The 25,277-nt window shown below is 37.4% G+C and overlaps 1 protein-coding gene across 5 annotated transcripts in view; it reads left to right on the top strand.

The window, feature by feature from the left end:
• CLIP4 (CAP-Gly domain containing linker protein family member 4) overlaps positions 1-25,277 on the top strand; it is a 118,500-nt gene that overhangs the window by 71,442 nt on the left and 21,781 nt on the right. For all 5 annotated transcript variants that reach the window (XM_063695976.1, XM_019021236.4, XM_063695975.1 and 2 more), the window contains 6 exons: positions 6,381-6,617; positions 7,898-8,033; positions 15,584-15,727; positions 19,256-19,345; positions 20,110-20,253; positions 23,228-23,362. In XM_063695976.1, the coding sequence (XP_063552046.1) occupies positions 6,381-6,617; positions 7,898-8,033; positions 15,584-15,727; positions 19,256-19,345; positions 20,110-20,253; positions 23,228-23,362 (886 nt within the window). The remainder of the gene's footprint in view (positions 1-6,380; positions 6,618-7,897; positions 8,034-15,583; positions 15,728-19,255; positions 19,346-20,109; positions 20,254-23,227; positions 23,363-25,277) is intronic.

Here is a 25,277-nt window from a genome sequence, read left to right as displayed (position 1 = left end):
CTCCACATTGCTTTCCACAGGGGCTGAACCAATTTACATTCCCACTAACAGTGTATAAATGTTCCTTTTCTCCACAACCTCACCAAGATGTTGTTTTTTGACTTTTTAATAATGGCCATTCTGACTGGTGTGAGATAGTCTCTCATTGTGGTGTTGATTAGCATTTCTCTGATGATTAGTGATGTTGAGCATTTTTTATATTTGTTGGTTGCTTGTATGTCTTCTTTTGAGAAGTGTCTGTTCATGTTCTTTGCCACTTTTTAATGGGATTTTTTTTTCTTGTTGATTTGTTTACATTCCTTATAGATTCTGGATATTAGTCCTTTGTTGGATGCATAGTTTGTATTTTTACCCATTCTGTAGGTTGCCTGTTTACTCTGTTGATAGTTTCTTTTGCTGTGCAGAAGCTCTTTAGTTTAATGAGGTCCTGTTTGACAATTTTTGTTTTTGTTGCCTTCGCCTTTGAGGACTTAGTCCCAAATTCTTTGCCTAAGCCAATGCCTAGAAGAGTATTTCCTAGGTTTTCGTCTAGGATTTTTGTAGTTCGAGGTCTTACATTTAAATTTTAAATCCATCTTGAGTTAATTTTTTTTTTTTTTTTTTTTTTTTTTTTTGAGACGGAGTCTCGCTCTGTCGCCCAGGCTGGAGTGCAGTGGCGCGATCTCGGCTCACTGCAAGCTCCGCCTCCCGGGTTCACGCCATTCTCCTGCCTCAGCCTCCCGCGTAGCTGGGACTACAGGCGCCCGCCACCACGCCCGGCTAATTTTTTGTATTTTTTTTTTAGTAGAGACGGGGTTTCACTGTGTTAGCCAGGATGGTCTCGATCTCCTGACCTCGTGATCCGCCCGCCTCGGCCTCCCAAAGTGCTGGGATTACAGGCGTGAGCCACCGCGCCCGGCCTTGAGTTAATTTTTGTATATAGTGAGTAGTGGGGGGTCCGGTTTCATTGTTCTGCATATGGCTAGCCAGTTTTCCCAGCACCATCTATGAGTAGAGTGTCCTTTCCCTACTGTTTATTTTTGTCAGCTTGGTCAAAGATCAGTTGGTTGTGTGTGGCTTTATTTCAGGGGTCTCTATTCTGTTTCATTGGTCTGTATGTCTATTTTTTTTAGCAATGTCATGCTGTTTTGATTACTGGAGTCTTGTAGTATAATTTTAAGTCAGGTAATGTGATGCCTCTGGCTTCTGTTCTTTCTGCTTAGGATTGCTTTGGCTATTTGGGCTCTTTTTTTTTTTTTTGGCTGCATATGAATTTTAGAACAGTTTTTTCTAATCCTGTGAAAAACGATGTTGGAAATTTGATAGGAAGAGTGTTGAAACTGTCAATTGCTTTGGGCAATGTGGACATTTTAATGATACTGATTCTTCCAGTCCATGAGCATGGAGTGTTTTTCCATTTGTTTGTGTTCTTTCAGCAGCGTTTCATAGTTATTGTAGAGATCTTCCATCTCCTTGGTTAGGTGTATTCCTTGGTATTTTTATTATTATTTTGTGGCTATTGTAAATGGAATTGTGTTCTTGATTTTGTTCTCAGCCTGAGTGTTATTGGTGTATAGAAATGCTACTGATTTTTGTATATTGATTTTGTGTCCTGAAACTTTACTGAAGTTGTTTATCAGGTCTAGGAGTTTTTTTTGGCAGAACCTTTAGAATTTTCTACATATAGAACCATATTGTCAGTGAAGAGAGATAATTTGACTTCCTCTTTTCCTATTTGGATGCCTTTTATTTCTTTTTCTTGCCTGATTACTCTGGCTAGGACTTCCAGTACTATGTTGAATAGGCGTAGTGAGAGTGGACATTCTTGTTTTGTTCCAATTCTCAGGAGGAATGTTTCCAACTTGCCCATTCAGTATGATGTTTGCTGTGGGTTTGTCATAGATGGCTCTTATTATTTTGAGGTATGTTCCTTTGATGCCTAATTTGTTGAAGGTTTTTTTTTTATCATGAAGGGGTGTTGGAATTTATCGATTGCTTTTTCTGTGTCTATTGAGATGATCATACAGTTTTTAAATTTTATGTGGTGAGTCACGTTTATTGACTTGCCTACGTTGAACCTCCTTGCATGACTTGATCACGGTGAATTATCTTTTTGGTATGCTGCTGAATTTGGTTTGCTAGTAACTTGAGGTTTTCTGTGTCTGTGTTTATCAGAGATATTGGCCTGTAGTTTTCTTTTTTGTTGTGTCTTTGCCAGATTTTGGTATCAAGATGATACTGCTTTCATAGAATGAATTAGGGAGAGATCCCTCCTACTTGGTTTTTTCATATCATTTTGGTAGGATTGTTATCAGCTCCTCCTTGTACGTTTGGTAGAATTTGGCTGTGAGTCCATTCGGTCCAGGGCTTTTTCTGGATGGTAGGTTTTTTATTACTGATTCAACTTTGTAACTAATTATTGATATGTTCAGGGTTTCACTTTCTTCCTGGTTCTTGGAAGGTTGTGTGTTTCTAGGAATTTAGATTCCTAGATTTTCTAGATTTCCTCTAGATTTTCTAGTTTGTGTGAATAGAGGTATTCACAGTAGTTCCTGAGGATCTTTTGCATTTCTGTGGGATTGTTGTAATGTCATATTTATCATTTCCAATTGTGCTTATTTGGATCTTTCTTTTTTCTTTATCTAGCTAGCAGTCTGTCAATCTTACTGTTTCAAAGAACCACCTTTTCATTTTGCTGATCCTTTGAATGCCTTTTTTTGGTTTCAGTTTCATATAGTTGTACTCCAATTTTAGTATGTTTTTGACTAGCTTTGGGTTTAGTTTGTTCTTATTTATTTTTTTAACGTGTTTTTATTTTTTTATTTTTTATTTTCTTTTATTATTATTATACTTTTTGGGTACATGTGCACAATGTGCAGGTTAGTTACATATGTATACATGTGCCATGCTGGTGTGCTGCACCCATTAACTCCTCATTTAGCATTAGGTATATCTCCTAAAGCTATTCCTCCCCCCTCCCCCCACCGCACAACAGTCCCCAGAGTGTGATGTTCCCCTTCCTGTGTCCATGTGTTCTCATTGTTCGATTCCCACCTATGAGTGAGAATATGTGGTGTTTGGTTTTTTGTTCTTGCGATAGTTTACTGAGAATGATGATTTCCAATTTCATCCATGTCCCTACAAAGGACATGAACTCATCATTTTTTATGGCTGCATAGTATTCCATGGTGTATATGTGCCACATTTTCTTAATCCAGTCTATCATCGTTGGACATTTGGGTTGGTTCCAAGTCTTTGCTATTGTGAATAGTGCCGCAATAAACATACGTGTGCATGTGTCTTTATAGCAGCATGATTTATAGTCCTTTGGGTATATACCCAGTAATGGGATGGCTGGGTCAAATGGTATTTCTAGTTGTAGATCCCTGAGGAATCGCCACACTGACTTCCACAATGGTTGAACTAGTTTACAGTCCCATTTTTAATGATCGCCATTCTAACTGGTGTGAGGTGGTATCTCATTGTGGTTTTGATTTGCATTTCTCTGATAGCCAGTGATGGTGAGCATTTTTTCATGTGTTTTTTGGCTGCATAAATGTCTTCTTTTGAGAAGTGTCTGTTCTTATTTTTCTAGTTCCCTTAGGTGCAATGTTAGGTTGTTGAGACCTCCCTATCTTCTTGATACAGGCGTTTTGTACTTTACTCTTAACACTGCTTTTGCTACATCCCAGAGGTTTTGGTATATTGTGTCTCTATTTTCATTTGTTTCAAAGAATTTTTTTTGAATTCTGCCTTAATTTCATTGTTTACCCAAAAGTCATTCTGGAGCAAGTTTTCTAGTTTGCGTGTATTCGTGTGGTTTTTGAGAGCTCTTCTTGGTTTTGATTTCTATTTTTATTCCACTGTGGTCCAAGAGATTCTTGGTATGATTTTGATTTTTTTGAATTTGTTGAGACTTGCTTTATGACCATGGTCAATCTTTGAGTATGTTCCATGTGCAAATGAGAATAGCATTTATATTCTGTGGTTGTTGGGTGGAGTATTCTTTAGATGCCTATTAAGTCTAACTGGTCAAATGCTGTATTTAAGTCCAAAATTTCTTTGTTAGTTTTCTTCCTTGATGATCTGTCTAATGCTTTCAGTGGGGTGTTGAAGTCACCCACTATTATTGTGTGACTATCTACATCTTTTTGTAAGTCTAGTAGTAATTGCTTTATAAATTTGGGTGCTCCAATGTTGGGTGTGTGTATATTTAGGATAGTTAAGTCTTCTTATTGAATTGAACACTTTATCATTATGTAATTCCCTACTTTGTCCCTCTTGACTGTTGTTGTTTTAAAGTATGTTTAATAGTGATCCTCTGCTCCTTTTTGTTTTCCATTTGCATGTTAGATCTCTCTCCAGCCTTTTACTTTGAGCCTATGGGTGTCATTACCTGTGCAGTAGGTATCTTGAAGATAGCAGAAGGACGAGTCTTTTTTTTTTTTTTTTTAATCCAATTTCCCACTCTATGTCTTTTGAGTGCTGTGTTTAGGCTGTTTATTTTCAGGGTTAATATTGATATGTGAAGTTGAGCTCCTGTTTCATGTTGTTGTTAGCTAGTTGCTTTGTAGTCTTGATTGTGTAGTTGCTTTTATGGAGTCTATAGACTATGTGCTTATGTATGCTTTTGTGACAGCAAGAATTTTTTTGTTTTCATGTTTAGAACTCTCTTAATCATCTTTTATTAACCTTTTTCAGGGTTAATATAGAAATGTGAAGTTTTGTTCCTGTTGTCATGTTGTTAGCTAGTTGCTTCCTAGTCTCAATTGTATAGTTGCTTTATGAAGAATATAGACTATGTGCTTAAGTATGCTTTTGTGGTAGCAAGTTTTATTCTTTTGTTTCCGTGTGTAGAACTCCCTTAATCGTCTTTTATAGGTCCAGTCTGGTGGTATGCCACCACTTTAGAAGAAAGTGGAATTCCACAATTGATCATGAATAAGCCTTCTTGGGTTAGGAAGATATCATCATTGTTATTTTATTATTCTTACTATTATTTAGGGTTTTTTTTTTTAACAGAAGTTTTGATTGTTGAATTGTATGGGAATTAACAGAAGTGTGTGACAGGTTCCAAAAAGTGGGGATATAACAAAAGTCCAAAGTAAAATATTCACTGTAAGCATAGCTTACAACTTAGCCTGGGTGTATTTTAAAAATTTTTATGTTTCCCTATTTTTCTCTGTCTGTTTTTTAGAGAGTATACATTAGTGTAACACATATCTTTATTGTATTTTGTATGTTTTCTTGAAATCTGGGATTAAAAGAGTCCATTACCATCCCAGACATCTAATAACATATCTTCTTGCCATATTTTTACTAAGGACCAACCTGACTTGAATTTTAAAACAAAAAAATGCGAAGCAATTGCAAACTAAGTGTGTTCTAAAAGCCTCATTCATTTTTCCATGTGGATCATTTGAAGAAGATTGTATCAGTGAAGAAAGGCAAAACAGTTTCTCAGTGAACAAAAGTATCTTTATTCTTTATATTAAAAGAAGATTACAATCTAAATTATTTCTCATGAAGTCTAAGGTTTTTGGTTAGGGAATGTAAGATGACAGATAATTCATATGATAGGGCTTTGATGATACATATACCATGCAAATGACCGTGGGGTTGTCATTGGCCATTTTATCTTGTCACAGGATAAATCCCAGGATACAGTCTTTCCATCATAGTGAAAACAGAGCTTTTTTCTTGATTATAGCCCAGGTTTTAGTAGTATCAAAACCATAGTTTCTAGTTTTGAAATCTGAGTTACCCCATGAATGGGCAGGGGGCTGAGGTCACAGAGCCAGGAGGGCAGCTCTGGAACCATGGATCTGGGGCTGGGAAGCGTCAGTCCTGTGACTTTTATTTCCAAGCTTGCTTTCTCATGCCTCTGCGGCCAGAATGCTCTCCGTTTAGGACCTGAGCACCGCTCCCCACATGGACGACTTGCTTTTCCCTGCCAGAGAACCTGCACAGCTCCTCCCTGGTCTGCTTTGGATCTCTTTGGAGATACATCTCATCAGTGAGGTCTCCCTGACCACTTAATCTAAAGAGTTTCCCCTACAACCTTCTCTCCACATTTCCTATTCCCCTTCCCTGTTTTTTTTTTTTTTTTCCTCCAGGCCACTTATGACTGTTTATTATGCCACATATAATTTACTTGTTTAATGTTGTATGGTCTATCTCTCCCACCAGAATGTAATGTTCCTTGAGGGCAGGGATTGTGTTTTTTTCATTGTTAGGATCTTTAGCACCTAGAATGGTGTCTGCATACTGTAGGTGTTCAGGAAATGTTTTTGAATAAACAAATGATGAATGAATTAATTCTTCCAACAGAAATTTTATATGACTTTCTAGTGCTCTAAGTAAGTAAGAGTTGAACATTTTTCTCTTATCTTTATTCGTAGAATGACAAAGGACAGATCCCTGCTGATGTTGTTCCAGACCCAGTAGATATGCCGTTAGAGATGGCTGACGCCGCAGCCACTGCTAAGGAAATCAAGCAGATGCTTCTAGATGCGGTGCCTCTGTCATGTAACATCTCAAAGGCCATGCTCCCAAATTATGATCATGTCACTGGCAAGGCAATGCTTACGTCACTTGGCCTGAAGTTGGGGGATCGTGTTGTTATTGCAGGACAGAAGGTACAGTAAGTAACTGCAATCTCTGAAGCCAGGGTTGTTATGTCCATGACCTATGTTCAAGGACACAGACAGTATGGTCAGAGTTTTGAGTTTTTAAAAAAGGTTCAACATGTAGGTAGAAAGATGCTTAATGGAAAATGTAAAACTTAGATATGAATTTACTGTTAAGTTATGCTTTAAGAATATAAACTACTTGAACTTAATAAAGAAGACATCTTTATTTGAGTAAAGAGTGGAGTGGAGTAGAACTCTTGGGTGACTTTAGAGGCCTGATCTAAGGTGGAGGATTATCTTTGCAGTCCCCTCTTTCCCCAGTGGTACTTCTCTGACTGCTGCTCCTCCATAGAAATGGAGCACAGGAGACCCTTGCTGTTCGTGGGTGTTTGGGTTCCCGCAAATAGGGCAGTCTGAGATATTTTGTAACCTGGTGATAAGGATTTGTGTGGAAAAGAGGACTCCTCCTACTCCCATCATCCAGACACCTTTTTTCCTCCCAAGCTTTTGTTTCCATATTGTATTCATTTATCGCCAGTTGCTTTTTAAAAATATCTCATATGGGAGGTTTTCTTGTTTTTTCTTTTTTTAATTATTTTATTATACTTTAAGTTCTGGAATACATGCGCAGAACATGCAGGTTTGTTACGTAGGCATACGTGTGCCATGGTGATTTGCTGCACCCATCAACCTGTCATCTACATTAGGTATTTCTCCTAATGCTATCCCTCCCCTAGCCCTGTCCCTTCAGTTTTTTCTTAATATTGAGGTTAATAGGGAGCTTGGTATGGAGAATGGAACAGGGAATTCCTACTTGGATATTGAGCTTCCCAACATAGTTATATCCCTTTTTTTTTTTTTTTTTTTTTTTTTTTTGAGAAGAGTCTCACTTTGATGCCCAGGCTGGAGTGCAGTGGCACAGTCATAGGTCACTGTAGCCCCAAACTCCTGGGCTCAAGCAACCCTCCTGCCTCAGCCCCTGGAGTAGCTGGAACTACAGGTGTGTGCTACTATCCAGCTAATTAGGATTCTTATGTCTTCTTGGAAATTGACTCCCTTATTATTATTTAATGTTCCTTTTCATCCTTGGTAATGTTCCTGGCTCTGAAGTGAGAGCAAGGAACATTACCAAGGATAAAAAGATAATGTTGAGAGAGCGAATTTTAAAAATTCACTTTGAGAGAGTGAATTTTTAAAAACTTCGATGGTGAAGTAAAGTTGCAAGAGTAGGACCCTTGGAATTACTAATAATTCCCCAAAATTATTCTGGTTTATATTTTCTTTAGGTTGGTACATTAAGATTTTGTGGAACAACTGAATTTGCAAGTGGGCAGTGGGCTGGCATTGAACTGGATGAACCAGAAGGAAAAAATAATGGAAGTGTTGGAAAAGTCCAGTACTTTAAATGTGCCCCCAAGTATGGTAAGGTTGATATTATTTAACTCGGTAAGAATTAATTAAAAATAATCAAGTTTTACTCTTTTACAGTTGTTAAATAAAACTTTTCTCCTGATTTCTTATGTGATAAATGAGGGGCATGTGGATGTAGGGAGGACTTTTTAAAGATAGGAGATAGTTATATTTATTTACACTGACGAGAGGTGACGTGAGAGGGAGAAATGGTGGTTGCAGGAGAGAAAGGGGACACTTCCAGGAGGAAAGTCCTGAAAATCTTGAAAGGGAAATGGATTTCAGTATAAGAGTTAGCCTTGCATTAGATCAGGCGCAGCTTTCCACTATTTATTTATTTGTTTGAGACGGAGTCTTGCTCTGTTGCCCAGGCTAGAGTGCAGTGGCTCGATCTCGGCTCACTGCAACCTCTGCCTCCCAGGTTCAAGTGATTCTCCTGCCTCAGCCTCCCGAGTAGCTGGGATTACAGGCACTTGCCACCATGGCTGGATAATTGTTGTATTTTCAGTAGAGACAGGGTTTCACCATGTTGGCCAGGCTGGTCTCGACCTCCTGACCTCAGGTGATCTGCCCACCTTGGCCTCCCAAAGTGCTGGGATTACAGGCATGAGCCACTGTGCCTGGCCAACCATGAATTTCAGAGGCCATGATGGAAAGGTTTAGAAGGGTGTCTGGTAGTGACTGGTGAAGAGGGCGTCTGATGGAATTGTCTCAATGATGTTTTTGGGAAAGTGTCTTTCTTGGGACTGGTCTCTTGGGTGGCTTTTAGTGGGGAGACAGTGATGAGAGGGGTGTTTTCGTTAGTAGGCTGTGAGCTGTTGGGCTGCCCTTGATTCTTGCTGCCAGCGGTATAGTGACTGGGAGAAGGCCTCTGACCAGGGGCATGCCCAGCTCAGCAGACCTCCCTCAAATCCTGCACCTAGTAGTGTCGTGGCCAAGGGAGGGACTTGGTTATCAAGGAAGTACAGAGCTCTGGAGGTCATGAAGAACTTGGAAAACTGGAAAAATCAAGCAAGGCCAACTTCATGACCGCATTCCTGAGGTTTCTTTGAAACTCTGCGAGGTTTCTTTTTCTGACAAATGTTTAAGTAAATTCTGACAAATGTTTAAGTGAATTCTTTCTGACATGTTTAGGTTAATTTATTCTTCCTCTCTCTCACACACACCTATCCTGTCTATTGATTTCAATTTGATTTTATAGTCACTTAATATGTTGTGAATACTTTTCCTTGAAATGAAATATTCTTTTAGAACATTATTTTCCATGATTGTGTAGTATTCATCTTGTGGCCTGATGGTGAGGTGGTGTGGTATGATGATGATGGTGAAGTGGATGGACTTTGGAGTCTGACTGCTTTTGTGTGATTCGATTTCTTTACTTACCAGCTATGTGACTGTCTTTCTCTTCTTGTGCCTCAGTTTGTCTTCTGTGAAATAGGGATGACACTATCATAAGGACTAGTGCAAGAATTAAATGTGTTGGTAAAAGTATAAAGCACCTAGAACAGTGCGTGATTCCCTGTAAGCACTCAACAGATGAGAGCTGTTGGCTATCACGCATTTATCAAAATTAACTAGTTTCCTTTCATCACACACTTAGGATGGAATCTCATTTTTTTGGTCTATTAAAACTTTTTTCGTTTGTTTATAAAAATGCTCATTGTATAAGATTTGAAAACGAGGAAAATAAAAATTCTGCATTTTAATTTAATATCCTAGTATAATTTCCCCAAATCTTTACATATTGTTTGAAAATTTGATTTTGAATAGCTCCATTTCCTTTAATTTTTCCAATTTGACAGATGAAAATTTCTATATTTTAATTGGTATTTCTCTTATTGTGGTGAAATAGAACACTTTTTAAAGTGTTTTGTTGTACCGTATATTCTCGCTCATAGGTGGGAATTGAACAATGAGATCACATGGACACAGGAAGGGGGATATCACACTCTGGGGACTGTTGTGGGGTGGGGGGAGGGGGGAGGGATAGCATTGGGAGATATACCTAATGCTAGATGACGAGTTAGTGGGTGCAGCGCACCAGCATGGCACATGTATACGTATGTAACTAACCTGCACAATGTGCACATGTACCCTAAAACTTAAAGTATAATTAAAAAAAAAAAGTGTTTTGTTGTAGTATAGGTATTTTTTATGTTTCTTGGCAATTGCCTGTTTGTATTATTTTCCCAGTAAAAATTGGGATATTAGTGTGTCTTTTTTAAAAAAGGATGAGTTTTAAAATACATACTTATGATATTAAGCTTTATTTATTATGGATATTTTGTCTAGCTTGTCATTTGCCTTTGAACCTCATTTGCAATGTTTTTTGGACATGTAGTTTTATGGCTTAAAGACTTTTATAAATTCTTATATTGCTTTTATGCTTTGATAATTCTTCCTAATCTAAGGATTATACATTTTATATTTCTTTAAATGTTTATATTTTTCCTTTTATTTTTAGTTGGCACTAAATATTTGTATTTATACAAATAATTGTACCTACTTATGGGGTACAGAGTGATATTTCTGTGTAATGTAAGGTGTAATGATTAAATGAGGGTAATTAGGATATCCATCACTTCAAACATTTATCATTTGAGAACATTCAAAATCCTCTCTTTTAGCTTTTTGAACATATACAATAAATTGTTGTTAACCATCTTCACCCCGCAGTGCTGCAGAACACTAGAACTTATTCCTCCTGTCTAGCTGTAATGTAAATGTTTTAATTTTTATACTTAATTATGTAATCCATTTGGAATTTATTTGGTTAGTAGTTTGAGGTTAAGAATTTAATTTTAATTTTCCTCCGATAGATTACTTTGCCACCTGTCAAGCAGACTAAGGGCAGGATCAAAAGCCTTTAGCAACACATAGGGTAGAGGTAAATCAGAATTATGGAATCATTTAGATTGCCAGCAGAACTCATGGGGACTCCCAAACTCCCATTATCCCAAGGGGAGGCGTGCTTGATTGGCACAAAGCTGGATACCCCCATCCCCTTGTATGTACTCAAAGGCAAGTTGTGGGGCAGGGGTCATGTGTTGGATTATGTGAAAATGGGTATAGCCCTTGACAGTCCTGGGAGCCCCAGGTCACGGCTAAGCTACTTAAGGTGGGAGGGGAGTTGGGGAATCCCCTGGCTAATCAGAAGCCAAGGAATTTCTCAACAATGGTTTTCTCTCTTTCTAAATCTATCATCTTTTCCCTTTGGCTTGTTGTGCTGCTTTTATTATAGATTAAGTTCTTATCAATGCTATGGTATATTTCAGGCTTGTTTTGTTCTATTGATCTGTTAATTCTAATACCTATTAGATTTTTTTAACTGTAGAAAATGATAAGTTTTAATACTTGGTAGTATTACTGTTTTTATGTCTTTTAATAATTGCCAAAGTGAATACATATACTTAGTTTACTGAAGTCAGATTGTACGGCAAGGCTTATTACAAAACTGTCTCTTAGCTTGTTTTTCTCTGCCCTCAAATCCTGCTCCTTAGAACTAAGCAAGAACTTTTTCAACTCTTTTAGCTGTATTGTCTGATATTAATATCTGTATTTGTAACTAATAGATTTACATGAATCTGTCTTGATTTTTCCAGTTCAAGACATCTAGTGAGTTTGTACTATGAAGAGAGAGATTTAGTTCTCTACATGAGACAACAAAGTATTACCTTAAATATACTGAGAGAATATGAAACCCAATGTAGCAGTTTGTTGGTTGACTTGTTTTTGGTATAGCCTGTCCTTCAGTAGCTTTCTGACAAAGGACTCATGAGAAGTAAATGTGTTGAGACCTTCTATTCTAAACACATGTTGATTTCTCCCCTCAGACTTTATGTGATAATTTGGGATGAGGAATGTTAGGTTGGATTTCATATTCTCTCAGTATATTTAAGGAGATACTCTATTGTCTCAGGTAGAGTTTGACAGACTTTTTCTGTAAGGGGCCGCATGGTAAATGTTTTAGGCCTTGTGGGCTATGCATTCTCTGTTGTACCTGCTACTCAGCTTTGCTGTTGTAGTAAACAGGCAGCCGTAGGCAGTGTGTAAGCAGATGGACATGGCTACGTTTCAGTAAAAATTGACCAATAAACAGGCAGTAGCCAGGATATGGCTGTTGGGCCATAGTTTACCAACTACTATCCTGAGCTTCCAGTGTTGCTGTTCAGAAGTTTTGAAGTATTGTTTTACAGATTATTTAGTATAAAATGAAAAAGGAAAAACAAAAAGTATCCATCTTCTGTTTTTGACCCTTTCCTCCTCCTTGGAAGCGTTTAGTATTTTTTCTCCTTTTCTTTCTTTTTTTTTTTTTCTTTAGAGTTCATACCATTTTTATTCCTTACCAATATTTTAGTGGGGGTTGGAGAAGAAGAATTGGAGTTAAACCTGTGTTCAGTGGGCCGTGTTTATCTGGAAATTTGTTATTTTTGTCTTTCCAAATAATTCATCATGTGTTTGTTTTTAGTTAAGCCTTACAGTTACATGTTGAGATTTGAGAAAAGTCCTATCAATACTTCAATTAGCCTGAGTAACTGAGTAATAGAGGCCGCCCATATGCTATGCATCCAGTCATTGCTTTACATTTAGTTTTGGTTCTCTGAAATGCTTTGGTTAATTAAAAAAAAAAAAAGAAGAATGCAAACTATATAGATGAGGTTTTATATACTACAGAAATCTTTTTAAGCCATAGAATTAAATATTTAATTTAATACACAAATATACTTTAGCTTACAGAAATTTCCTGGTGAGATTTTTTTGTTAGAAAATATATTTATTATTGATAGTGAAGTAAAGGTGTCAGTAGTCATGATAGAAGTTATATCAACCAAAGTTGCCTTCATATTGATAAAAATACCTTATTCACTTATAATCATAAACATTATTCCAGTAAAAGAGGTACATTTTCTCTCCTTTTCGTCTTTTTGCCTGTGTGATCACCATAATAAGTTAAAATGAAATAGCTCTTACATAATAAAGGGAGAAGAGAAAGAGAGAGAAAGCCAACATGCTACAGCCTAGGCAATTCCACCCAGCCCTGCTGCCTCCAGTGGTCTCTCCTCTCCCCACTCCAATTAATTTAGCCTTCTACCCCATCCTACTTTGTTAGGGGGAAGGTTCACCAAATGTTGGGGTTGCTCAGAAGAGAAACATTTTATGGTCAGTGGAAGTTGAAGAGAAAGTACAAAAAGGTGGAGAGGGCTACCCTTCTCTTTTAATCATCATAAGAGGGTTTACTAATACTGAAAAGTGTCCTTCAATGACTGTTTCCTGATCTAGGTTTTGGCCCTTAAACTTGCTGCTGTTCAGAATTCCCTGACATGAAGAAAAACGTAATTTATTGAACATTATTATGACATTAATGACACAAATCAAACAAATCAGAAAAAGACTCCATAGCTTGACTTCTCTTATAAATGTTTATTTTAGGTTTCTTCCAATCCTGCCTGCTGCCTGTATTCACACATACAATTTTTCACATAATGTAATCAAATACATAACTTAATTTTTTTGATTTGCTTTTTTTTTTTTTTTTTTTGAGACAGTCTCTCACTCTGTTGCCCAGGCTGGAGTGCAGTGGCCTCCCAGGTTCAAGCGATTCTCCTGCCTCAGCCTCCTGATAGGGATTACTGGCACGCACCACTGTGCCTGGCTAAATTTTGTATTTTTAGTAGAGATGGGGTTTCACCGTGTTGGCCAGGCTGATCTTGAACTCCTGATCTCAGGTGATCCGCTTGCCTCGGCCTCCTAAAGGGCTGGGATTACAGGTGTGAGCCACAGCACCTGGCCTGATTTACTTTTCATATTTTTCTATATTTCTACATAATCTTTATTGTCTTATAATGTTATAATGATATAGTGGTTTATGGATATAGTGAATTCATTCATCATATTGGCAGGCAATTATGTTTTCTCCTACTTATGAATAATATTACAGTGATGACATATTCAGATATACAACCTTTTCCTCCTATTTAGAGTATTTTCTCGTGATTCATTTCCAGAAGTGTGATTGGGTCATTGTAGTAAACTAGAAATTGTGTCACCTCTTGAAATGTATTTTTTTCTTTTAGTATACAGATGAAACCTTGTAATGTTTGTCATACCATTAAATATAATTATTTCTTTAAAATTAATTCTATAAAGTGGATTAGGTCAAGATTTTTGTTTTCTAAAAAGATCATACAAATATACATTCCCAGAGTATAAAATAATTTCTTTCGTCAAACCCTTGCCGACACTGGTTGTAATCATCATCATAGTCATCATTATCACCAGGCTTGAGAGAGAGAGAGAGAGTGTGTGTGTGTGTTAGGGAAGGAAAATAATTTAGAGAAAGAATAGAAAGTCATGGAAAATCTCATAGGTAGGAGACAGAAGAGAGAACATTGTAAATAAGTTTAAAAAAAGATAAGAAGATCAGGATAAAGTAATATGGACTATGAGGTGGGAGAGAATTTTAAGATTAGCAGGAAAGTAGTGTAGTTGGTACTGTTTAGTTATTGACAAAGCACTCACTTCTTACAGAGTCTCGAGCATTTCTACCCTGCTTTAAAACAAGTTGTTTTTAATATATTCCATTTTAGTCATAATGTATATTTGCTAGATTGTAAACACTCAATGAAAGAGTGTAATATACATATTATGGCTTTATTTTCACTTTTTAAATATCTTAGCCAGATTATTTTGGTATTTATAGTCTGTATTCACTATCTCTAATGTTGATGCATACTTCTTATGCTGGTTATTTTATTGTATGGATAAACTCCTTTTTGGTGGAATTTTGTACTCCCAGCTGCTGCAGAGAGGCAACCCCCCTGCCCCTGCCGCTCCCCTCCCCAAAGCACACTGTACTGTTTCTGATTGTCAGGACCTGAGGGCCAGGCCTTTTAGGAAGATTATATTTTATAGTCAGAAAGATTTATTTTATCCCTGCTATGTGTAACACACTGTAATTAGGTACAGTGGGGGAATGCAGAGTTAAGTAACATTTAAATTTTGTCTTTAAAAGGTGTTAGTCTGGAAGAGAGATAAGACATGGACATAAAAAGCTATAATGTGGGATAAATATAACTTCCAAAGGAGTTGTAAGTTGGCATGGAAGAATAGATTTTTATGCTCTATGGCTCACTGTTATTTGCCAATTGCTTAGAAATGATAGAAAACCAAATTGAAATACATAGGTTCAAATTTCAGATTTATGGCAAACAGTCTTCAAATACAATACAGACATTTCTTAAAAGTTACAGTAAAGGTAAAAAAAAAAAAAAAAGAAATGATAGAAAACTATCAATATTACCTTTACTCATTTCTCTTTCTCCTGAATTTCACTTAACACCTGAAATGTGGTTCTTACATTATTGACATGTTAGTCTTGAAAACTAGAATGTAAGCTCTTTGAGGGTAAGTACTGTGTCTTACATTTTTTTTCCTCTCATCATAGGACATGCAGTGGGCACTAAAGGTTTATATTAAAGATTTATGTTACTAATTAGTTGTACTTGTTCCTTTATTTGAAATGTTTTAATTGTTTAACACTAAAATTCTGCATTCTCCCTTAGGTATTTTTGCACCTCTTTCAAAGATAAGTAAAGCAAAAGGTCGAAGGAAGAATATAGCACACACTCCTTCTACAAAAGCTGCTGTACCTCTCATCAGGTCCCAGAAAATTGACGTAGCTCATGTAATGTCAAAAGTAAATACTGGTAGGTCAAACCAGAAAGTTAACCATCTGCTTCAGTGTTTTAATTTTATTTGTAGAATTCCTAATATTTAGATTGCTTCACTTTTTTTTGTTAGCCAACTCTGAAACCTGAATTTAATAAAACCTGCATCTTATGTGTTTTTAAACCTCAATTTTAATGACTTCAGTTCCTAACAAATGTATTTCAGATTTGTTCCTTCCTTTTTTCCCTTTACTGTCTCCATACCTTTATCACACATAATCTATCCTCAAAGCTAGATTTCATACTTTCATCAAATTTTTATGGAACAAAACTAGCTTTAGGCTCCTTGCCTGTTGAAGGATGTTTAGTGACTTCTTTTTTACCAAAAAAAAGTCCTGACTCGGGAGACTAGCAGTTGCGGCTCTCTTTCTTTATTGATAGAGTCTCACACGGCTTCCATAGGTGAACTGTGGAAGTTCTATGGAAGAACTATGGAAGAGTTCTATGGAAGAGAACGGTTTATCGTATCTCTTCCCCATCTTTTACGTACATTTTCTCACTCCTCCCTTCATACTTTGTCTCATGCTATTTATCTGTGTGCAGTAATTTGACTTCTGCCTTTTAAGGTCCTCACCATTTTTTTCGACTTCTTATTCATATCCTGTTTCTAATTCACTTTAATCTCCTCATTCCCTAACTTTATATGTGCTTTTTTTTATCCATACCACCCAACTGTTATTTGTTATCTTGGGTTTTGTCCTCTGATTGCTTTATTTGTGCAAGTGTCCTATTCTCTCGGCAAAATTTTAAACTTTAACTGAACCATGAGAGTAAATTGTAGTGTTGTTTTCACTGTAGCAATGCACAAAATAGGTGCTCAATAAACACTTGGTAATTTGTAAATAGTTGAGGTAGAAAGCTCTCTACCAGGATGAAAGGAATTTGTCCAAGAATTAGGCTGGCCTTTATATTCTGTTCCACTGGGCTATTTGAATATCCCTGTGTCAATACTGCAGTCCATAATAAGTAGTTTTTAAAAATAAATCTTGATGTCCAATAGTGGAAAACCTCCTATCTCATTCTCGATCATTGTCTTGCTGATTTGGGGCTTTTATAAATCACCCTTCCGTATACATTTTACAATAAACTGTTAAGTTTCCTTTTAAAAATTCTGTTGAGGTTTTAACTGATGTTTTAGTTGAAGCTTAAATCAATGGGAAAGAACTGACATCTTTACAATAGTCAGTTTTTAAATTACGAGTTTAGAATATATTTCTGTTTAATTAGGCCCTTTGAAAATATCCCAACAAAATTGTGTAATTTTTTTCTACAGATATTTTATATCTGCTTTGTTAGGTCTATTGGTAGGTACTGCATACTTTTTGGTGGTATTATAAGTAGCATCCTTTTAACCTGAAGCCCAGAAGTATACAGTAAATATAGACAGAAAGCTCCAAGAGAAGCCTCCTCTATTTCTGGTCTGAGGAGCAGAAAAGGGGTCTCCTATTAGATAGAATGTGGATGAAATCACCTGTTATCTTTCTTGCTTGCCTTTTCTTTCCCTTGTTTCCCATCCAGTCCCCAGGCTGTCCTACATGGTATGGATGGGCAGCTGTGAATGGGCAGGCACCTGAAACCCCAAGGAAGGGAAATCCATGTCTCTGACCAGAGAAACTTTGGTCCAAGGACATAGATGGAATCCACATTGGTTTTTCTTCTGTTTTCTCACTGCTTGGCCTCAGAGGCACAATCAGTCTCAGGATTGTATGACAGAGCAAGGAAACGAAAGCTTAGACATTCTACTCAGAATACCGGGAAGGGATGCCCAGGAGCAGGAAGTGTCAGGGAAATCATAGGAGGGGGCTCAAGAAAGAGGCCTCACAATTTTGGCTGTGAACTCCTAGGTCTTCTTGCAAGTGGTGTATGCATGGATCTGACCAAAGCCTTTGGTCTCCTTGGTAGACCACTGCTTGGGTCCCAGCCTGATTACTGGGCTGCACAGCACATGAGACAAATTCAAACAGCACTGAAGAGGCTGCGGAAACGGAACCCACATCAGAACCACAGTGCACAGAGGGTGGTCAGGAACTTCTGCCCGGAGGCTACATGGGTTGACTGCCTGCTAAAATGAAACAGTCAACATCCTCCATAGGATTTAAACAAGACCTATTCCAGTGTCCATACATAATATTCAAAAGACACAAGATACAATTTAAAATTATCCAAAATATGAAAAACAAGGAAAGTCAACACCTCTTACAAGGAAAAAGACAGTCCAAGCATAGCAGCTTTGAGATGACATGGACATTGCAATTAACACATAAAGATTTTAAGTAATGTAACCACACTCCAAGAATTAAGGGTGTGGCTGGGCATTGTGGTGCACACCTGTAGTCCCATCTACTCTACAGGCTGAGGCAGGAGGATCACTTGAGTCCAGGAGTTTAGGCTGCAATGGGCTATGATTGTGCCACTGCACTACAGCCTGGCTAACAGAACAAGACCCTGTTTCTGAACACAAAAAAGAATCAAACATGAACACTCTTGAAACAAAAGAAAGTTTCAGCCAAGAAATAGAAGATATGAAAAACAACCAAATGATACACCCAAGTGTATACACACACACACACACACACACACACACACACACACACGAGTACAAGCAGAACTGTGGAAATCTAAGACTGGTGAATTGTATCACTGCCAACATCCTGGTTGACATGTTATACTTATTATACCATAATTTTGCAAAACATTACCTTTGGAGGAAACCTAGTCAAAATGTACAAGGAATCTCCTTGTATTATTTTTTATAAAAACTTTAAAGAAAATACTTTATAACTGAAAAATGTAATGAAAAATAAAAATTTACTCTTCAGGTTGCCTTCACAAAATGTCTCCTCTCCACCCTCTTCATTCAGTTTCTGCTCTTGGAGTTCAGGCTCTCATGCTTGGACTATGTCTGACTGGTCCCTGCTTCCAGCCTCTCCCGCTGTGGTTTCGTTGCAGCCCTGCTGTCAGGAGAGTGTTATTTAACTAGACTCTGTTCATGCCAGTGTTCCTTTTCAAAGCCCAGCAGAGGCTCCTTCTTTACAGAAGAGTTCTCAGTCCTTAGCTGGGCACTGGCGTCCCTGTCTGAAGTGTTACTGTGACCTGTCTGTCTAGTCTTGCTTTTCCTACATTTCATAAGTACTCTGTTCCAGCCAAGCTACTCACTATTTTCTGTGTCTTAAGATTTTCTTTTTGTCCATCAAGAATGCCTGCCCTCAGTTCTTCCTGACCATATGGCCAGTATTCTCAGGAAGAAATCTGACCTGTCCCTTAGGACCCATCTCAGAATGTGATCATCTTGATGAGACATTAATTTATCTTTGTAGCCACTGTTACTGTCTTCTTCTCGTATGCTAGTGCTTATACCAAAACATGTCGTCATATGTCTGTGCAGTTGTTATCCAATATGTTTTCAGAAGTAAGATTTCGATAATGAGGGATGCATGTACTTTAAAAAATACATTTTATGTTTAATGTTAAAATTCTTGCTTAAAGTGTTTTATTTTTGTGTCCAAGGATTAATGACATCAAAAAAAGATAGTGCTTCTGAGTCAACACTTTCATTGCCTCCTGGTGAAGAACTTAAAACTGTGACAGAGAAAGATGGTAATATACCTTGTAACCTCTGTTTCTCAAAATTTAACTTTTGATGGAACTTTAAAATATGGTAGGAAAACAGTTTATATGGAGGTTAAGTTTTAAAGTTGGCAAGGGAAAAATTATAGTAAAAATTAAACTTGGAAATCACTGAAGCAGCTCATACCAAGCTATATACATTATATTTTTTGTGTGTAAAGTACTGCATTATGATTCTTTTACTTAAATTAGATAACTACTGGACTAGATTTAAGAAAATAAAAGGAAATTCCATAATATAGAGCACTCTACACAAATGTTTCATTTGCCTTTAGCTACCAAATCATTAGATGAATTGAGCATGAGTATTCCTTCTTGCCTTCTGGTTTAACTCAAAATGTCTTAATATTAAACTTTTGTTGCCTTAAAACATATTAATATCATGTTTAATTTTTGTATAAATAAGATGGGACTCTACTGTGTCATCTAAGGTGAGAGGTGAGTGATGGTCATTAGATTAGGTAGTCAGTTTACATCAATTGATGTGGTGATACCTCTTATATAAGATTGTGATCTTCCCGTGGGAATCCTTAAAATATTATTGCTTGTGTTATAAAATCTTTTATATATAAACTACAGTTGCTATTTGGATGAAATTAGGCATTTAATTTGACACTAGATAATCCATAATTGAGGAAGTTAAATGAAGAATTTCAGAAAGATTTGCCTTGACGAGCTGCTTCTTGGTCCACATCTTATTTTCCACCGTTTGACACGTTCTTTATCTGTTACAGTTGCCCTGCTTGGATCTGTCAGCAGCTGCTCCTCTACATCTTCTTTGGAACACAGACAGAGCTACCCCAAGAAACAGAATGCAATCAGCAGTAACAAGAAGACAATGAGCAAAAGCCCTTCCCTTTCATCCAGAGCCAGTGCTGGTATCTATGGCTTTTTCAACCAGGCTTTCTTGGTGTTTTTTATCTTGGTTTGTTTGTAAGTAGATTTGCTATTTTTAAATGTGTAGAAGGAACCCTTTACTTCAATCAGATTGAACTACTTTTACTCTTCCCCACCTCCCCCGAACCTTAAGCCTTAAGGTCTCTTCGTTTTGCTGTCTCAGATATAAGACTTTGCATTTATTTTCATGTAATTCATTCTTAGTGGTTTTACCTCATCTGAATTTAGCTTCTTCACAGGCCTTTGTGTCATCTTCATATTTAAAAAGCATGCTTTCTGTGTTTTTATTCAAGTGATTGTTTTAAAACTATGTTTGCTTGAAACCTAGGAGAAGGTCAGAGGGTCCTCTCCCAGGATGGCAATACCAGCCAGTTTTGATATGGCTTTTTAACTAGCCGTGAACCTGCATAATCTCACTCAGTCCACATTTCTTCAGTTATTTGTAAAGATACGTAAAACACTTTATCAGACTTCTTTTTGAAATGACATAGATTTTGTCTGTTGCAGTTCACTTATTTGCCTATATAGTGAACTTGTCCAGAAAGCCAAAAGTCATCTTGGCAAAATATGTTCTTCATGAACCTCTTTATTACCAGATTCTTTTTTTAGCACTTCTATTAATAGTTCTTGTATTGAACCAACATTTTATTATGGAAAATGTTCATGACAGATTTTTAAAAAAATACTTGATGGGAAGAAACCTCCAAAACTCTCAACAATAACATTGACATAATAAGCCTAAAAATTGGGACCCTAAAAGTAGAGAACCTGAAAGTTTTCCCTGAAATTGTTTGCCTGGAATATTTATTCTCTGAGTGGCTTCCTCTCTCCATACCCCAACCAGTTTTTCTTTATGTTGTGAGGAGCAGAGGTGAGAAGGTACAGTGCTGACACAGCCATCCTGTTTGTCCAAATTTCACATTTTAAGGCCCCCTTCATTTGGTATTTGCACTTTTGACATTTACTTGATTTTAAAATTTATACGTGGGTATGGAATTACTTTTTTTTAACCTTCTAAACAAAGTAGACTAGCATGCCTATATATTTACCATTTATAAATTTGAGGGTTATGTCGACTTAAACAACAGTGAAGATGAAGGGAGTTATCAGAGTGAGAAAGAGGACCTTTCAAAGAGGGAGATGGGCAGAGAATGGGAGATATGGGAAAGTCTGTGTTGGGAACCCCAGAGACATGTACTTAAAACATGTTTCTCTAGTGAGTAGATATTCCACTTTTTTTATAGATTTGCATTTGAGGGAGATGTAGACTGCAGAGAACGAACAATAATGGAAAGTTAGATTAAAAAATTAGAGAAAGAAGAGTGAAAATAAAGGATTCGGGGAATGGGAAAGGTAGGGACCTCGGCCTCATCATATCCCATTGTTATTTACTTTTTATTTTTTATTTTTATTTTTATTAAAGACAAGGTCTTGCTGTGTCGCCCATGCTGGGGTGCAGTGTTGCAATCATAGTGACTGCAGCCTTCAACTCCTGGACCCAGGTGATCCTCCTACCTTGGCCTCCTAAAGTGCTGGGATTTACAGGCATGAGCCATCATGCCCAGCCTGTGTCCCACTGTTGAACTTGCCATCTTTGGTTCATTGTCTACAGGCAACAAGGGGACGGGCCTGAGGATTTCTGATCACAGAGTCTTGGTTTTAATCTAGGTGTACCACTTACTGGCTGTTAACAGTGTGTCTTAGTTAATTCCTGAGTTTGTATCTTATTTTTCAGCATAATTTTTAGGAAAAGCACTTTGTAAACTATGAAGTGCTATAGAATATTGGTTATGATGAGGGCCTAGGACTTACTGGTATAATCCAGACCTTCTCCGTGGGTTTATTTTCCTTGTTTAGTTGCTGTGTTTTTGATTTCTTCTTTTTTCACAGTATGACTTATCCTCCATCCCATGCCCTCCTCCAGAGTTCTCTACTCCCTCTCAGATGGCAGCTTTTCAAATCTTTGTTTATGTACTGATGGGACAAGGCTCAAGCGCCCACCTCTTCTCTTTCAGCTGTTATATTTGAACAGCTTTCTAGATCATATTTCTCTAGGACTTCTATGTTTAATAGTGGGCATTTCAAGGTTTAGTTTTGAATCAGGTTGACAGGGCAGTGGTTTTGTTCTTAATAACAAAATCACTTTAGGATAATTAGAACCGTATAGCAATTTAACCTTCAAATCACACTACTTTTGGCTGGTCACAGTGGCTCATGCCTATTATCCTAGCACTTTGGGAAGCTGAGGTGGGAGGATCACTCGAGCCCAGGAGTTTGAGACCAGCTTGGTCAACACAGCAAGACCCTGTTTCTTTAAAAAAAAAAAAAAAGTCAAATCACATGACTTTTTATATGATTTACACTGAGTCTAAGTGAACTATTAATACTATAATTCTAGTATTTTAATAGAATAGAAATTGTCAAACTATGGCACATGGGCCAAATCTGACCTACCACTTGTTTTTGTAAATAAAGTTCTTTGGAATGCAGCCATGCACATTTGAAAAAAATATATTGTCTATATCTACTTTCATGCTGCAACAGCAGAGTTTAGTAGTTGTGGCAGAGGTGGTATGGCTAGCAAATCCTAACATATTTACTGTCCAGCTCTTTGCAGAAACAGTTTGCTGTGACCCCTGTTCTAGTAGAGATGCTGCAGGCAGTCTTGGAAGAGTTGGTACTTTACCAGGGATCAGGTTTTGTGAATTTCCCATGGCAGTAATTTTCCCAGGAAACTCTTCACATTTCCTTTGAGTAACTTGACCTCACGTGTGAGAAACACAACTGTAGATGACTTATGTGATGAAAGGCATCAGATATCAAAATCACCAACTAACTAGACTAGTTAGAATACCTAGTGTGATTTTTTGGCTAATGTGCTTTTTGAGTTTTTCTCCCTTTGTTTTTTCTCCTCTTTTCCTGCCCTGCCCCCGTATCCCTCCCTGACTTAAACAGGTTTGAATTCCTCAGCAACATCTACAGCAAATAATAGCCGTTGCGAGGGGGAACTCCGCCTCGGAGAGAGAGTGTTAGTGGTAGGACAGAGACTGGGCACCATTAGGTTCTTTGGGACAACAAACTTCGCTCCAGGTAACTCATCTGCATATTTTCTTAACTTGAATTCTTTAGAATACAAAAGGTTTAAAATTTTACATGTAAATAGAATTTAATTGTAGAGAAATCTTGATGAACAGTTTTTGTGGATGGCAGCTATAGTACAGAAAATGTGAAACGATGATGAAAACTCAGACTGTTTACTCAGGGGGATGGTTACCCATACATTTTTTTCTTGCCATTTGTGTTTTAAATGGTCGGTGTTAAAAATTATTTGTCATTCTCCAATTTTACTCCTACTGATTGCTGGGTGTGCTGAGTGACAGGCAAACATTTTAGGATTAGATTTTTGCTACAGATAATCTTTAAAATAAGTAGTAAATAATGAGTTAATTGTATACCTTTTTAAAAGAGTGGCTTGCAGAGAAAAGCACACAAAAGGGCTCAAAATACATGTTTTTGGGGCCCTTAAAAACATATGTTTGTGTATTTATATATTCATTCCAGTCTATACGTAACATTGTTTCCAAAAGTAAAGATTACTTTTTTTTTTTTTTTTTTTTTTTGAGATGGAGCTTCGCTCTTGTTGCCCAGGCTGGAGTGCAATGGCATGATCTCAGCTCACTGCAACCTCTACCTCCTGGGTTCAAGTGGTTCTCCTGCCTCAGCCTCCCGAGTAGGTGGGATTACAGGCATGCGCCACCACGCCCAGCTAATTTTGTTTTTTTAGTAGAGATGGTATTTCTCCATGTTGGCCAGGCTGGTCTCGAACTCCCAAACTCAGGCGATCTGCCTGCCTTGGCCTCCCAAAGTGCTGGGATTACAGGTGTGAGCCACCGTGCCCAGCCAGATTGCTTTCTTTTGTGTTGTCAATGATTATAATTTTAAACAGAAGTCGGTTGAATGAAACCAAGTTTGTATGTTTAGATAGCAATATGCTATTTTAACACATGGTGGCATTGCAGCATTTTAGGAAAAGGTTATCTAGAACATTGATTTAAAAAAAAAAAGTTTGTAGCATTTAGCCAAGAACTATGAGGGATCTGAGATTTTACCCTATTTGCAAGCTAACAAATTCGCCTGCCACAGTTTCATAGATGTTGGTGGAAGATACTGTGAGTACTAGAGTCATCACAAGTTTGAGACAAAGCACTCTAGTACTCACAGTCATAGCAGTAGCCAGAGTATCAGCATTTTCTTATTATTCCCTTAGTGCCAATTCCCACAGGGTGAGAGCGAGCGAGCCAGGTGTCACCTGCACAGCCAGTGTTTTTTGTTCCAGGAGAGGACCCTAGAGCTTAGGGAATCTGAATCTTTGAACTTATGGTACACATCCCTGCCATTTGCTCTGGTGGGAGATGCTAGCTCTATCCTCCAAGGCTGTCCCCTATACAGACGTTTATGAAAAGGTAGTCTAGAATGAAAGTAGTCACTGCCTCTACCCATAAGACATGCGGAAACATGACAGGACCACAGGCGACTGTCTCCCAACACAGTCTTGTTTCACTAATACCACTTATAATTGCAAGCTAACCGCTTGATTTGAGTTAGGTGTTTTATAATTCATGACTTTCTTAGGTCTCCAGGTAGTAATTGAGATTAGTTAGGATATACTTAATATGGGATTCAAATAAAAACTTAACCGCACAGGTAGGTTATTTTTTTACAATTACCATTTGTCTTTTGAGTTCCCTTTCTCTGATGATATTAAACCAAGATAGAATGGTTTGATTCTTTGGATATAATTCTTCATTTTAGGTTGATTTCAGTTTTTAAATTCCTAATGTAAAGCATTTAGAAATTTGGGAAGTAGTAAGCAAATATAATAAAAAGTGGAAACTTTTTTGTTAAAAACATTCTGTCCTGTAAGGAAGTAGTAGCATTAAAAATTAATCACTGCTACAGAACAGTGGTAATATCTCAAGTATTTGGAGGTTATAAGATCTAGATT

The sequence above is a fragment of the Gorilla gorilla genome, chromosome 12 (assembly GCF_029281585.2).
Source record: "Gorilla gorilla gorilla isolate KB3781 chromosome 12, NHGRI_mGorGor1-v2.1_pri, whole genome shotgun sequence".
Classification (NCBI taxonomy): Eukaryota; Metazoa; Chordata; class Mammalia; order Primates; family Hominidae; genus Gorilla; species Gorilla gorilla.
The sequence above is the reverse complement of the archived record's forward strand: the minus strand, read 5'-3'. Positions and strand labels throughout refer to the sequence as shown.